A 13707-nucleotide genomic window follows, 5' to 3' on the forward strand; every position below is an offset into this window, starting at 1 on the left:
TCCCCGCCGCCACCAGGCATCGACCTCAGCGGGGTCGGGCCGTCCCGCTCCAGGGTCCTCCTGACGCCGCCGCGCCTGACACGGCCGGCTGAAGCGATGGGGAGCAGGGGGCAGAGGGGCGCGGGCCGGGCGGAGGAGCCCAGGCCCCGGCAGAGGGCTCACCGTGAAGGGCTGGTCGTGGAGGCTCCCCACGGAGAAGCAGTTGTCCCCGGGGTTCACGGCCCCAGTCAGCACCTGGTGCAGGTTCATGACGAGAGGGCGCCGCCGGCCGCCCAGCTCCTGCCGCTCGGCCGCCCCTCGTCCCGCGGGTGCCGGAGGAGGCAGTGGCACATCCCGGGGGGCGGGGCAGAGCCGCGCCGGGCGGGCAGGCGGGGCGCGGAGCCGCGGGGCGCTTTACACCCGCCTGGCCGCCGGCCCCGTCCCTGCCGCCGCCACAACTCTCGCGAGAGCGCGCCCGGAGGCCTCAGTGTGAGGCACCGCCCCGCCCCCCGCGGCACCACGCGTGCGCACGGGCAGACGCGGGAGGCGGTGAGGGCGGGGGGGCAGGGGGGCCGAGTCCCGGCTGCGCGTATGCGGGGCTCTGCGCATGTGCGGGCACGGGGCCGGGGGCTTGGTGAGGGTCCGGGTGGGCGCCTGACGGAGCGAGGGTGAGGGTGTGTTCCAGTGATGAGTTTAACTTGATTATTGGAAGAGCTTTGGAAAGTGCTGCCTCGGCCCGGTGGCCAGGGAAGCAATGTGGGTGGCCCAGGGAGTGGGCTGAGGGAGGGGGACACGAAACATGACAACCCTGCTCTTCCCCCTTCTGCATCTCCAAAGGGGTCACAGGAATCGGTAACCTTTGGAGGACTCGGTAGCATCCCCCTGTAGCCTACAGAATTTCACAAAAAGAGGGACTCGGCTGCAGGCTTTCCACAAGCCCTTGCAGGAAGAAGCCTCTGGGAGTGGGAGACGCGATTCCCTTAGACTTAAGAAATAAAGAAAGAAGGCATTTTCCTGAGACATCAGATGGGCTGCAGGCAATTGGGTTTTCTACTTGCACATAACACGAGGAAAAAAAACATGGGAGCCAGCTACGATGGATATTGCTTTACATATAATTTAAGAGCAGGATTAGCAGACTCCAGTTTAGTCCCAACAAGATGAAATACGGTCAAGTTTGGCCCAAATGCAATAGGAAATACAACCAGCAACCTCCTGATCAGGAGGAAGCAACAGGATCAACACTGATCCACAGATCTTCAAATCTGTCCTACCAGGGAACCTCACAATTTATGTTGCTCTTCATGTCTAAATGGACTGAAAGACTGAAGTGTCTCAAACTGTGAGGAAGTATGGACATTCTTTCTCTGCAACAACGAAAGCACTTGTTATTAATATTTCTTCCCACTGCAACTAATTTTTAGAATTCCATTCAATTTCTCATAAAAACTCATGTTTTCCTTTGTAAATTACAACTCCCACATGGATTTTCATTCTTACAGTTGCATTATTCCAGTTTCAAATATTAGAGACTCTGTGTGACTACCAGCTGTTACAAGAATGAAAATATTTTTTTATGTGTAGTCCACATTTTGTGTATCACAACCCACAGTATTTACAAGATATTGTAAATACCTATTGCAGATAGGTATTTACCTTTCTGCGTGGGTAGTACCTTTTCTTCTTGTGTTCCTTTTCCCATCCTTGTATAATGAAAGGTCAACCCCATAACTTTTTAGGTGTGGTGTCAGATTATTTTTGTAAACATAAGCCTTGCATCCTTTGCAAAGCAGACTGAAAAGCATCTCACCACAACACTAGTTGCTGCAATGATTCGTGCAAATAAAACAAAGATTTATCCTATTTTCTAAAACCTTATGATGTGAGAAAAATACATTAGATTTGGCCTTGTTTGTGTATAGATATTCCTTCAAAGAGCCATGGTTTCCTCATGCTGGTGATAAACTGCAGTCACCCTGATCACCACTGTTTTGCAAAGGATCAAAAAGCTTACCGAATTATCCTATCAGTGAATAATGATCTTACCCTTGACAGAAGTGCTGAGCATTGGTAAGCAATCTTATCCTTCTGCCAGCTCCAGAATCTCATAGAGGCAACATTCTTTGGTAAATTTTTTAATTAATAAAAATTATGTTCCTTGGTTTCTAAGCAAGAAAGTGTATTATAACTGAAAACAGTAAGACAACCTTACTTATGATTTTCAGAATGGCAATCTGTTCCTGGGATCAGCCTGTGAACTGCTCCAGCTTTGGTTTCAGCCAGCTGATACTTCAGGACTGCTCTGGAATACACTGGACAGAAAAGGGCAGAGATCCTGCAGAACCACATTGGTTGTTTAAGCCTGACTCATTACACAGGTATAAAGCATGCAGGATTTGATGTGTGATGAGGTAGCAGAGTAACAGTAGGCAGTAGACCCAGAGCCTGGTCTGAGGAAGAAGAGGTAACTCAGGACACCAAGTAAAAGAATGAAAGGAAGAGTTTAACCAATAACTGCTTTTTCATCTATATCTAATTACCACACAATGTGATATGTTTGCAAGTGACACACCCTAGCATGGTGACATGGTAAGAAAATACGAAATTTCTAATTTCTGTATGAACTAGATTTGCTCTTTTTGACTATTCAGATTAATATGTTTGTCTTACTTCACAGCAAAAACGACATTACTTTCAATCCTGTCTTCTGTGGACAGAGTGAGAGCCTATGTAAGGACTTGCCAGGTGCATAAACCCATATTCTGGCTCCCATCCCCAAGTGGATGAAGCACTACCTTCCCCTCCCTACATCTGCTGTCAACAGTGAGCTCTAGCACAGAAACTCTCACTCCTTGCTACTGATTCCTGACATTGCCTCTGTGCCTTTTCCACTCAGCCTGGGGTATGGCAAAGGACAGACCTGGGCACATGTCCTTCAGTTTGGTGTTGATTCTCATGTATTCTCACTTCTCATGTAACATCTGTGAATTCAGCTACAGACAAATAATGTACTATACATTTTATTATTATATCAAGGTGAATAAACTGTTGGACATGGACAAATTTCAGGTCTGGCCTATGCATTTTCATACCTCAGGCATTTAAAAAATAATCTTTAGATGATTTAATACAATTAAAAGTATATTCCTATAGAAAACAATGGAAGTTGGTTTTGTTTAGAATTTCAAAACTTGACAGAAGGTAAAAATATTATCTCATAAAGCTAATAAACCACCACAAAATTGTTTCCTGCACTTTTTGTTAATTTTGTATATTTTTCTCACCTTCTCAGTAAGCACTTTTTTGCCCCAAAGCCCCTTGTTTAACCTTTCACTTAGAAGTATCTAAAAAACAGAAAAAGGCATGTGTTTGCCCTACAGGATTACGATTTACAAGCTCCTTTCTGTTGTTTTGCCCTGTAACACCAGTAAATCTTCTTTAAGTCTTCCATGAGCTGTAATTCTCACAAGCTGCTGAGTCCTCTCATTCACCACTGCTGCTCAACATGCTCACTCAGTCTTTGCCTTTGACTTTTTAAAGGGCCACTATACACAATAATCTCAATATCAGAATAGCAGAAGACAAGAATAATGATCACTTCCCAATACTTTAACATATAGTGGCTGTGGGTATTCTGAAAGTCTGCCAGACAATTTTCACCCTGTGCATGCATTGAAGGACCTGGAAGTGAATTGTTTACTGCTCTTGGGTTATTGACTGAAGCATTACTCTTTCAATAACAATTAGGGCTTTGAATGCTCCAAAAGGTAATACCAGGTATATACATACACCTTTTTCATTAGTAAATCCTACTTGTATTCCTTAATAATGTCTGAAGTCCAAAAGAGAATTCCAAATCATATTCCCACAAGTGTCTTCTAAAGTGAAGATTGCATCTCTGCAAATTAAATACATATTAACAATATTCTTCAGTGAGAGCAGAAGAAAACTGATTCATATTTGTAAATTATTTCACTTGCACAAGTACAATGACATATTTTGTGTTCTTTCTGTGCAGGAAACGTCCATGAGTCACTCATTAACAGCAATGATTATGTCAATGATACACAGGCAGCTTTGAAAGAAGCTGGCATTTTACGTGGCATATTCAAACTTTGTCTACAGTACTAGAAAATGTTGCTTTATTCCCTGATTCCTTAATACTAAGCTGCAGGAAGGTAGCATTTTTTTCCTCTGAAATAAATTTTCATATGAAATTAATTATAGTTTGACTTGTCTCTTACAAAAACAATGCAGTGCAGCCATGATGTTCCACCTCGTACACTCTTCAGCTTTGTCTTTGCTGCCCTTGATCCTTCTTTGGTTTGTGAATACTCGAGGCTTAAGTCTGGCTTTAGTGAAGTCAACAGAAAAAAAATCTTGTTGATCTCCACAAAATCTTGAGTTCTCCCTCAGTGCCCACACTTGGAATCACTTAAAGAAGCATTTGATTATCTTCTTGAGATTTTATGACTTTTAGCAGTGTAGCAAGAGTCAAAATACAACATTGGCATCTTAGGAAAACATGAAAGGCATAAATACATAAGCACTGACACTTGGTAGTAAGGTCCTAAGTAGCTGTGAAATCTTTCTTTGCAAAAAGGTTTCTTCCTTTATGTCTTCAGTAGCCCGTGTTTTATATCTTTACCCTGCAGGCTAGAGTGGTATTTCCTTCTTTCTTTGTACCGTTTTCATTTACTGAAAGACATTTTGTAACAGTTCAGGTTGCTGTCATGTCTTTTAATAATACAATATACACACGTGCTCTTTCACTTCAGTGGTCTGATACAACCTTTTCGTGAAGGAGACATATAGTGACTGGTATCCTTTCTCACAAGAGATTAGTAAAGATGTTGTGATTTATTCCATTAATCTTTTATTTTGCTTTGGTAATACTGAAAATTAATCTTTTATGTAGTGATACATTATATACGCTCATTATATAAACTATTATCTTCAGTAGTCCTTTCCAAGGTAAAAGCCAGCCACTATTAGATCCTTTCAGTGTGCAAATTAACAGTTAACCAGCTTTTAAAATTTCCATTAATATTCCCAGTTTTACATTCACAGACTGAGGTTAAAACTGCTTTAAAAGAAAATCATGAAAGAGCTGCTGGAGAATATATTAACTGTCCCCTCTTTCCCTGTATAATTGTAAAATATTCTGTGATGACAAATAATTAAAAAAAAAATTTTTTTTTCTTTGTATAATTTACTGAGCTCTGTATCAGTAAGCTTGTGCTCACCAGTTCAACTAGAACAAACGAGCTTTTGTTTCTTTTTTGTTTCTTTTTCTGTGTGCTAACTTTCAGTAATGGAGCCATGTTCCTCTGCTCAGATATTTATATACATATGCAGAATGCCTGACCAGTTAGGTATACTTGCTTTTTAGAAATTAATAATACTTTATTTTTAAAAATAATTTTTTAATCCTCCAAAGTCAAAAAGAAAAAACAAGACCAACCAAAAAAGCTCATCCTTGTACTACTGCCAGTTACCTCCACCATTTCATATTTGTATCTTTGTAGAAATATAGAAAACAAAAGTGCTCACACTAACATTTTAGCCTGATGCTAGATTCACAGTTGACTGCTATATGCTGAGTAGAAAATGGCATCGCAGCTACAGATTTTGTGTGAAACTAATCACACTTAATGAGTGAAAAGGGTTATTAAGTTTACCATATTTTTCATCATTTGGCTGCCTGTATGTCACTTGTTTAACTGTTAATAAAGTAGTTGTGTTTTTATGGGACAAAGTGGTATTGAAACATCTTCCACTTTATGAGAAAAACTCAAATTGTAAGATTTTTTACATAGTTGTTGACAGGATCTAAAATTTATATATGCACATTTGAAGACATATTAAGCATGGTGGTTTGTGCATAAGTACTAGACTTCATCTGTTTTGCAACTAAAGACAATAACTTTTTTACTGGATTTTTAAAAAATAATAATTTCCTTGTTTAGATTTTGCTCTGAATGTAAAGTGTCACTGTTTTTTATGAAGACTGTGACTTTCCCGAAACAGAATGTGGTTTTGTGATGTAAACTGTTTAATGTGCCCAAGAGAGGTAATACTCACTCGTGACTCTTCCTCCATTACATATTGTACACTCTACCTCAATGGACTGGTTTTATTTACTGCTGAGTCAATATTTCCACTTGCTACTGCCTGCAGCAGTTTTAATCTGCCTAAGCAACTGAGTGGTACCAGGAGCTTTTAAAAGTATTTAGGCCTTAATCCTGTAATATTATTGAATTTCGAGTGAAAATCAAGGGTGCTCAACACCCCAAAAGGCTAGAATTGGAAGTCTGACTGCACTGAGAAATACCATATATTTTTCTGTTTAAAGTTTAATTCTTCTTGTAGCATAACATTGTTTGTCTGCAAGGGAACTTTACTATTTCAGGACAAAGACTCATCAGGAAGTGTTTTTGCTGTATAAAATACTTGATTTCACAGATGAGAGTTGTCACCCACAATGTCAGTATTCCCTCATCTGTTCTAGCTCCCACTAGCAGGCAATTGAAAAAGTGCATTTAAATGCAATGTGTAGGGGAATGAAAGGTACTAGACAAAAGCACTGTGGCAAAGCATTATCTCAGGTGGTTTGGTAAGATAAATAGTTATTTGATATTGCTGATAATCACACATCAATAGTTATTAGCTAGAGAAGGCAGCAGGATGACTGAAAGGGGGAAAATACAGTCATGCTTACAGGTGCAGGTGTCTGTGTGGCAGGTTTCCCTGCCATATATGGATGGTGGATGTGAAGGAAGTTGGTTATATTTTATTTGCCTGTGCCTTGCTTATTACTGTTTATTGTTTGTGTTGCAGTAGGTCTGTAGGATTTGGCCAGGCAAGGGGGAAATAACATCAAAAAACAAGTGTCATTCTCTGCTTTTAAACAGTAGATCATTTTCTATACACTAAACTCAGAGCCAGGCAGGGCTATTTCTGTTCTTTTTTCCACATTAGGTATAATTTTTTGTAAGCATTTTACTCTGTCAGATTTTCAGGCAAAGATATAAAAACACAAAATCTGCTTGAATCACACAGATATTAAAATGCCAGCAGGACAATTAAAAAATGCTGTGCAAAGCTTTATTGAATAAATACAGTTAGCTCACATGTGAAAAAAAAAATTTAACTGCTTGGGGTAGAGAGCTGTATTGTGGAGATTATGCCCTTAAAAACATTTTGGAGGATTAAATTTCTCTTCTGCAATTTCAATGTCTTAATATGTATGTGAACTGCTGAGGGTCATCACAAAGGTCATTGTGATTCAGTGGCACTGATAAATAAAGTTTAGTTCTTTGTCAGTACTATTGTCTATCAATAATTTTTCTTTGAAATTTATATTGAGTACATTTTCTTTATTTTTGCTGGGGAGCTTTGCAAAGAAGCAGGTAGCAAGTACAGTCCCAAGGCAAAAGAGAAGCCTGATATGCATTTCTGTGCCTTCTTTTACAGCTTACTCTGTCTTCTTCTTAAATAAAAATAGAAAGACCCAGCCTTTTGTCAGAAAAAGAGGAAAAAAAGATTGGTAGTAATCACATATTTTATCAAGTTCTGCATTTAAATATGCCTGTCCAAAGAGGAAAATAAATAAAATAAAATAAAAAAATAAATAATCATCACTGAAAAGCCCCAAACTGGCAATAGGAGATTGTTTTTTGATCTTGACTTCCATGTAAGCATTAAACAGCCCTGCTTACCATGAATGGGTGTATGTATGTGTCCACATATGTGTGGGTTTGTGTGCTAGGGAATACTGCTTGGCAAATTTTCAGATTGCAAAGAAACCACCAAGAACTGCTTGAAATATCATGAAATACGAACCTTTGTTTCATTGCTTGATGAGTACACCAAAAACATTACCCTTGGTTTACAAGATTTTTACCATTCCAAAAATTCATAGTGTTCATATTACAGAACAAGTACTGCCTAATAGAAAGTAGATGTTTTTCCTAGATTTACAGTTTATGCATTAACACCAAAGTTGAATCATAAAATGGCTTGGGATGGAAGGATCCTTAAAGATTATCTAGATCCAACCCTCCTGCACAGGCAGGGCCACCTCCCACTAGACCAGGTTGGTCAAGGCCCCATCCAGCCTGGCCTTGAACACTTCCAGGGAGGGGGCAGCCACAGCTTCCTTGGGCAACCTGTGCCAGTGTCTCAGCCCTCACAGGAAAGAATTTCTCCCTAATTTCTAACCTGAATCTCTCCTCTTCAAGTTCGAAACCATTTCCCCTTATCCTCTCACTACACACCCCTGCAAAAATGCCTACCCCATCTTTCTTGTAGGTCCATTTCAGATATTGGAAGATAAGGCCACCTCAGAGCCTCCTTCTTCCCCAGGCTGAACAAGTCTTCACAAATAATTTCATTCCTTCCTAAGGCAAGTAATCTAATTTTCAGTCAAATGTGGATTTCACTTACTGATTAGAAGAAGGAACAGAAAGATGGACTTGGGAATCTTTCAAACTATTTCATAGATGCTAAATATATATTTATAAAAAAAAAAAAAAAAAAAGAATATGATAGTCCTTTATGTAAACCAGAAAGGTAGCATTTGACTTAGCGTGTGAAGTTGATGAATATTAAAGGTGTGTGGAGTGCAGCAGGCAGCTCACTGGTGTTGTATGAAGATGGTATTTGTCACCCATCTATTACAATTATTTGGTAATAGCCTCACTAGGAGGCTATAACAAGGCATAGTTGATATAAATGAATGAGTGAAGAGAGATGTGTGCCCTGTCTCTTCAGTTATCACTACTAAGTGAAGTATGTGAGCTTTTCACTTAAAATGGCTGGGACACTAAATTTATTAATTTTATATTTATTTACATTTATTAATTTTATACCTGAGAATGGTACACAAAATTGACATACTACAGCTGTATTCCCTTCCTTTGTTTCGTAACCTTAGGTGCAAGTGCTATAACAAAGAGTTTTGCTGCCTGATCATACAGATACACCTGTGTCAAGTGCAGCTCAGACTAAAGAAAACTCTAAAATAAACAGTTTCGTATAATACCATGCAGTTGCAAGCTGCACTAATTGCAGTATTTGTGTTGTTAAGCTTTTCTTTCACCATTTTGTAGACAGTGCTGTTGCTTTTGTGATTGGTTTGGTTTTTTTCCTCCCATGATGATGTCACCTTAGCTGGCCTTTAACATGCAAGAGGTTTATTCCTTCCAGGCTATTTCCCAGTCTTCACTGATGTCCATGCTGAATTTTCTTACTGATCTCAGTAGAAGAGCACTGAACCATCTTTTCCTATTATCTGACAACAGTTCTTTACTTAGTGGGCTACAGTGTTGTCACATGGGTCTTAGGATTGCTCTGTACTCCAGATCATACTTGTGACAAGAAATGATAGGGTGCAATTAGTTTAGGTCTGTTCAATAAGATGCTTTCAATCCTCAAATGCAATTCTCTATGTGCACGGAATATAATAGTATGAAAAGAATACAGCTTTCTATATTACTGTTATCCTTTGGATTTTCCTTTTTCCACAAAACTTTCATGTTTACAAGGGAAATATGGGGATGTTTCAAGCTTCTTAAGGAAGGAGACCCATAGCCAGACTCACAGTTCAAATGTGACTGATGGGAGAGACTGTAGGGTTCCCAGCCTACTCCAGTGATGTGCACAGAGGATGGAGCACCAGGGCTGCTTCAGCCTGGACAACAAGGTCTTGGTGGCAGCTAAGAGCAGCTGCAGTGCCTATGAGTGTGGTCAGGGAACTGGGCACTCTTCAGCAGGGAATGGCAGGAAGGAACAGGAGAGGCTGAGATTGGCCATAAGGAAACCTTTCCCCAGGAGGTCAGGCAAGTGAGTGGTGGCATGGACTGCCTGAGGCCTGTACAGGCTCCCTCCATTCCTGAGCAGCCTGATCTGACCCTGCTGGGACCAGTAACTTCCACCAGACACCTCCTGAGCTCCCTCCTCACTTGGATTATACTGTGGCATGATGGTCCTTCGAACTTAGTTCCTGCTTATTCTTAATAATGGTGAGCCTACCTTTGATATTAACAGAAATATATTTAACCTTGCAATTTTATTCTGCTACCTTTTATATTGCAAGCACTTTCAATATTAATCATCTTGAAAATGCTTAAGAACCCTTTCAAGGGTGTGTTTGATGGAGCAGACATGTCTTCCTCCCTTCTGCTTGCTGCAGCTGCTGACTGTTTTTTAGAATCATAGAATTTTAGAATCATAGAATTTTCAGGGTTGGAAGAGACCTTTAAGATCATCTAGTTCCAACCCCGTGCCATGGGCAGGGACACCTCCCACTAGATCAGGTTGCCCTGTTCAGCCTGGCCTTAAAAACCTACAGGGATGGGGCTCCCACCACCTCTCTGTTGGTGGCAACCTGTTCCAGATGGCAACCTGGGCAACCTGTTCCAGTGTCTCACCACCCTCATGGTGAAGAACTTCTTCCTAGCAATCCAAATCTACCCTCCTCTAGTTTGAATCCATTACCCCTAGTCCTACATCTGACATCTTAAAAAGTCCCTCACCAGCTTTCTTGTAAGCCACTTCAGATACTGTAAGGCTACAATAAGGTCTTCTTGGAGCCTTCTCCTCCCAGACTGAATAACCCCAACTCTCTCAGTCTGTCTTCACAAGAGAGGTCCTCCAGCCCTCTGATCATCCTCATGGCCCTTCTCTGGGGATGCTCCAGCATTTCTATGTCCCTCCTAAAACCCTAAAAGGGGCTACAGAACTGGATGCAGTACTCCAGTAGATGAGGAGAATTACTTCCCTTGGCCTGCTGGCCAAGCTTCTCTTGATGCAGCCAAGGCTCTGGTTGGCTTTCTGGGCTGCTGGTGTACACTGAGAGCTCATGCTGCACTTCTCACCTACTCCAAGTGCTTTTCCTCAGTTCTGCTCTCAAGACAGTGACTGCTCAGCCTGTATCAGTGCTTGGGATTGCCCTGACCCAAATGCAGGACCTTGCACTTGGTCGTGTTGAACTTCATGAGGTTGGCATGGTCCCACCTCTCCAGCCTGTCAAGGTCCCTCTGGATGGCATCCCTTCCCTCCAGTGTGTCAGCCATACCACATAGCTTGGGGTCATCAGGGAACTTGCTGAGGGTGCACTCAGTGCCACCCTACATGTCACCAACAAAGATTTTCAACAAGAGCAGTCCCAACACTGATCCTTGAGGGACTCCACTTGTCACTGGCCTCCACTTGGACAAGGACCCATTGACAGTCTCTTTGAGTTCAGCCATCAAGCCAGTTCTTAATCCACCAAATGGTCCATCCATCAGACCCATGTTTTACCAGATTGGAGACCAGGATGTCATGTGGGACTGTGTGGAAGGCTTTGCTCAGGTCCAGCTAAATAGCATTGGCTGCTCTTCCCTTGTCTATTGATATTGTGATGTTTTCATAGAAGGCCACAAGGTTTGTCAGGCACCATTTACCCTTGGTAAAGCTGTGTTGATTATACCCAGTCTCCTCTTCATTATTCTTCTGCTTCAGCAGTGCCTCCAGGAGGATCTGCTCCATGATCTTACTGGGCACAAAGATGAGACTGACCGGCCTGTTGTTCACTGGATCTTCCTTCTTTCCCTTTTTGAAAATGGGGCTTATGTTTCCCCTTTTTCAGTCAGTGGGGACTTCACCAGACTGCCATGACCTTTGGAATATAATAGACAGCAGTTTAGCAACCACATCTGCCAGTGCCCTCAGTACCGTGGGTGTACCCCATTGGGTCCCATGGACTTGTACACTTTCAGCTTCCTCAGATGTCACAAACCTGATCTTCACTTACAATGGGGTTCTTCTTTCCAACCCTTGCCACTGTCTTCTGTGACTTCAGGAGTGTGGCTGGAGCCCTTGCCAGTGGATACTGAGGTAAAGAAGCCATTGAGAATCTCAGCATTCTCCGTGTCACATTTCATTAGTTCATCTGTTTCCTTTCTGAGGGAGCCCACACCTTCCTTAGTGTTCCTTTTGCTGTTAATATACATACGGAAATTTCTTATTCCTCCTTTATATGTCTCACTGAAGATGAAGATTGTAATTCAAAATGTTGTAATTTATAGGGATATGAGCTGTTTCTTCAGTAGCATAGCCCTTTGAGCTCATCACATGTGTTATATATAATTTGGTGGGCTCAAAGGGCTTGTATACCATTGTGCATGTATAATGTATACCATCCTGACGCTTTAGCTTCCTGGAACTGGGGAATTGTCTGTATTTTAAGACACTGTTTTCAAGTTCAGCAGAGCCAATTTTGGGTCATTGTCTAAATTTTGGAAAATCTGTATGCTCTTTTATCACATTTTCCAGTAAAAAGTTCAGTGGATAATATCTGGCTATATGTAATGTTTCTCATTTAACACTTTAATCCTCTACTTTTTGTTTAAAATCCTGAATACTTACAATAAACTGTTAGTAGATAGATCAATTTTAATAATATACGTTTGGCAAATAGAGATTTATGGTGTCCTGTGACATGATCTCTTATTATAGTCTCTGGTAATATAATTTTAGGTTAATGACAACATTGTAATATCATCTTTGCCAGAATGTTCCTACTTCAGAGTTTGTCTGCTACCTGTCCAGAACTGCATTCATCTACTTCACTATTTTTTACAGGGTTTCTACTTCTGACATTTTTTTTCCTCTGTAAAGAATTTTATTTTATAGTTTGTTATACCATATGACCTCCACATATTTTTCTGAAGCCTAATATAATACTTGCACTGACATAATTTTATTACCTTGATCAACAATTTGTATATTTCTAAATTGAGCTGGTAATTAGGAAATCTGTGTAGCTCCCTGGTTGCCTTACTGGGATGACCTTAGCGAGCTTCTGCAAAATCTCATCTTTTGCTGGAATTGCTGCAGATTTATTCATAATTTCTGAGACTAGATAATCCAAGAAAATTACTTTAGTTATAAAAGCCTGAAATTTTCAAATGCAATTGTCAAATACTTTGGAAACAGTCATCAGATGCTTCTTTCTTTCCTTTTATTTTCCTATTTACACCCTATTATGAATCATAGACCAGTATCTGGTTAAAAATCCCCACTCATTGTATCTTGGGAGGCAGGTCCACTTATTTGCCCTTTCCTATGGATATTGTGACTTTCTAATTTGTTTCTATCACAAAGAATATACCAAAAGAAATGTTATATATTTGATTTCTCCAAAGCACCACAGTCAGAATCTGTCATCCTCTTTTCTTACGTAGCTAATAGGATCTTCTGTTCTTAGAAATTACTTCAAGTGTAAAAGTGGATTCACACAGTTCTTTGAGTATCTTTCCTCTGCTTTCCCCTTGCTTCTTAGAAGATGAATCACTATATAGTTACTTGGTATTCCACAGGGTCCAAAACCAGTCTTAATCTGCTACTTAATATACTGCTATACTATTTCTTCTGCTTCTGTTTTATTCTCTTGACAACAAATTCTTGCACAATGTTTACCTCTTTCTGCAGCTGCAGAAAGTCCAGCACACCTTCTAGGAAAACTACAGGATTCTCAGTGATCAAAACATGGGACTAACCTTTTATAGAATTCAGTGATTGGCTGCTGTAATTAAATTACTTAGCCATACCTACAGCACCTTTTATTGGAGAACAAAAGGGAAAAGAAGAAAAACCTAAGGAAGCCTTTTCCTTTGCTATGCAACTTCTTATGTTTATCTGTATTTTTCAACACAGGAGAGAAGCTGGCACCACATATAA

The 13707-nt window shown here is 40.7% G+C and overlaps 1 protein-coding gene across 7 annotated transcripts in view; it reads right to left on the minus strand.

Annotated features, from left to right (window-relative positions):
• The window catches only part of DMXL1 (Dmx like 1), an 84728-nt gene extending 84349 nt beyond the window's left edge, over nucleotides 1-379 (minus strand). For 6 of the 7 annotated variants that reach the window (XR_011723285.1, XM_071731018.1, XM_071731017.1 and 3 more), the window contains exon 1: nucleotides 163-379. Coding sequence is in view for 6 of the 7 variants with exons in the window: in XM_071731018.1 (XP_071587119.1) it covers nucleotides 163-249 (87 nt within the window). In the remaining variant the exon portion in view is untranslated. The remainder of the gene's footprint in view (nucleotides 1-162) is intronic. The other variant, XM_071731019.1, reaches the window with a different exon arrangement.
• Between the last annotated feature and the right edge of the window lie 13328 nt (nucleotides 380-13707).

This window comes from Heliangelus exortis, chromosome Z (genome assembly GCF_036169615.1).
Source record: "Heliangelus exortis chromosome Z, bHelExo1.hap1, whole genome shotgun sequence".
NCBI lineage: Eukaryota > Metazoa > Chordata > Aves > Apodiformes > Trochilidae > Heliangelus > Heliangelus exortis.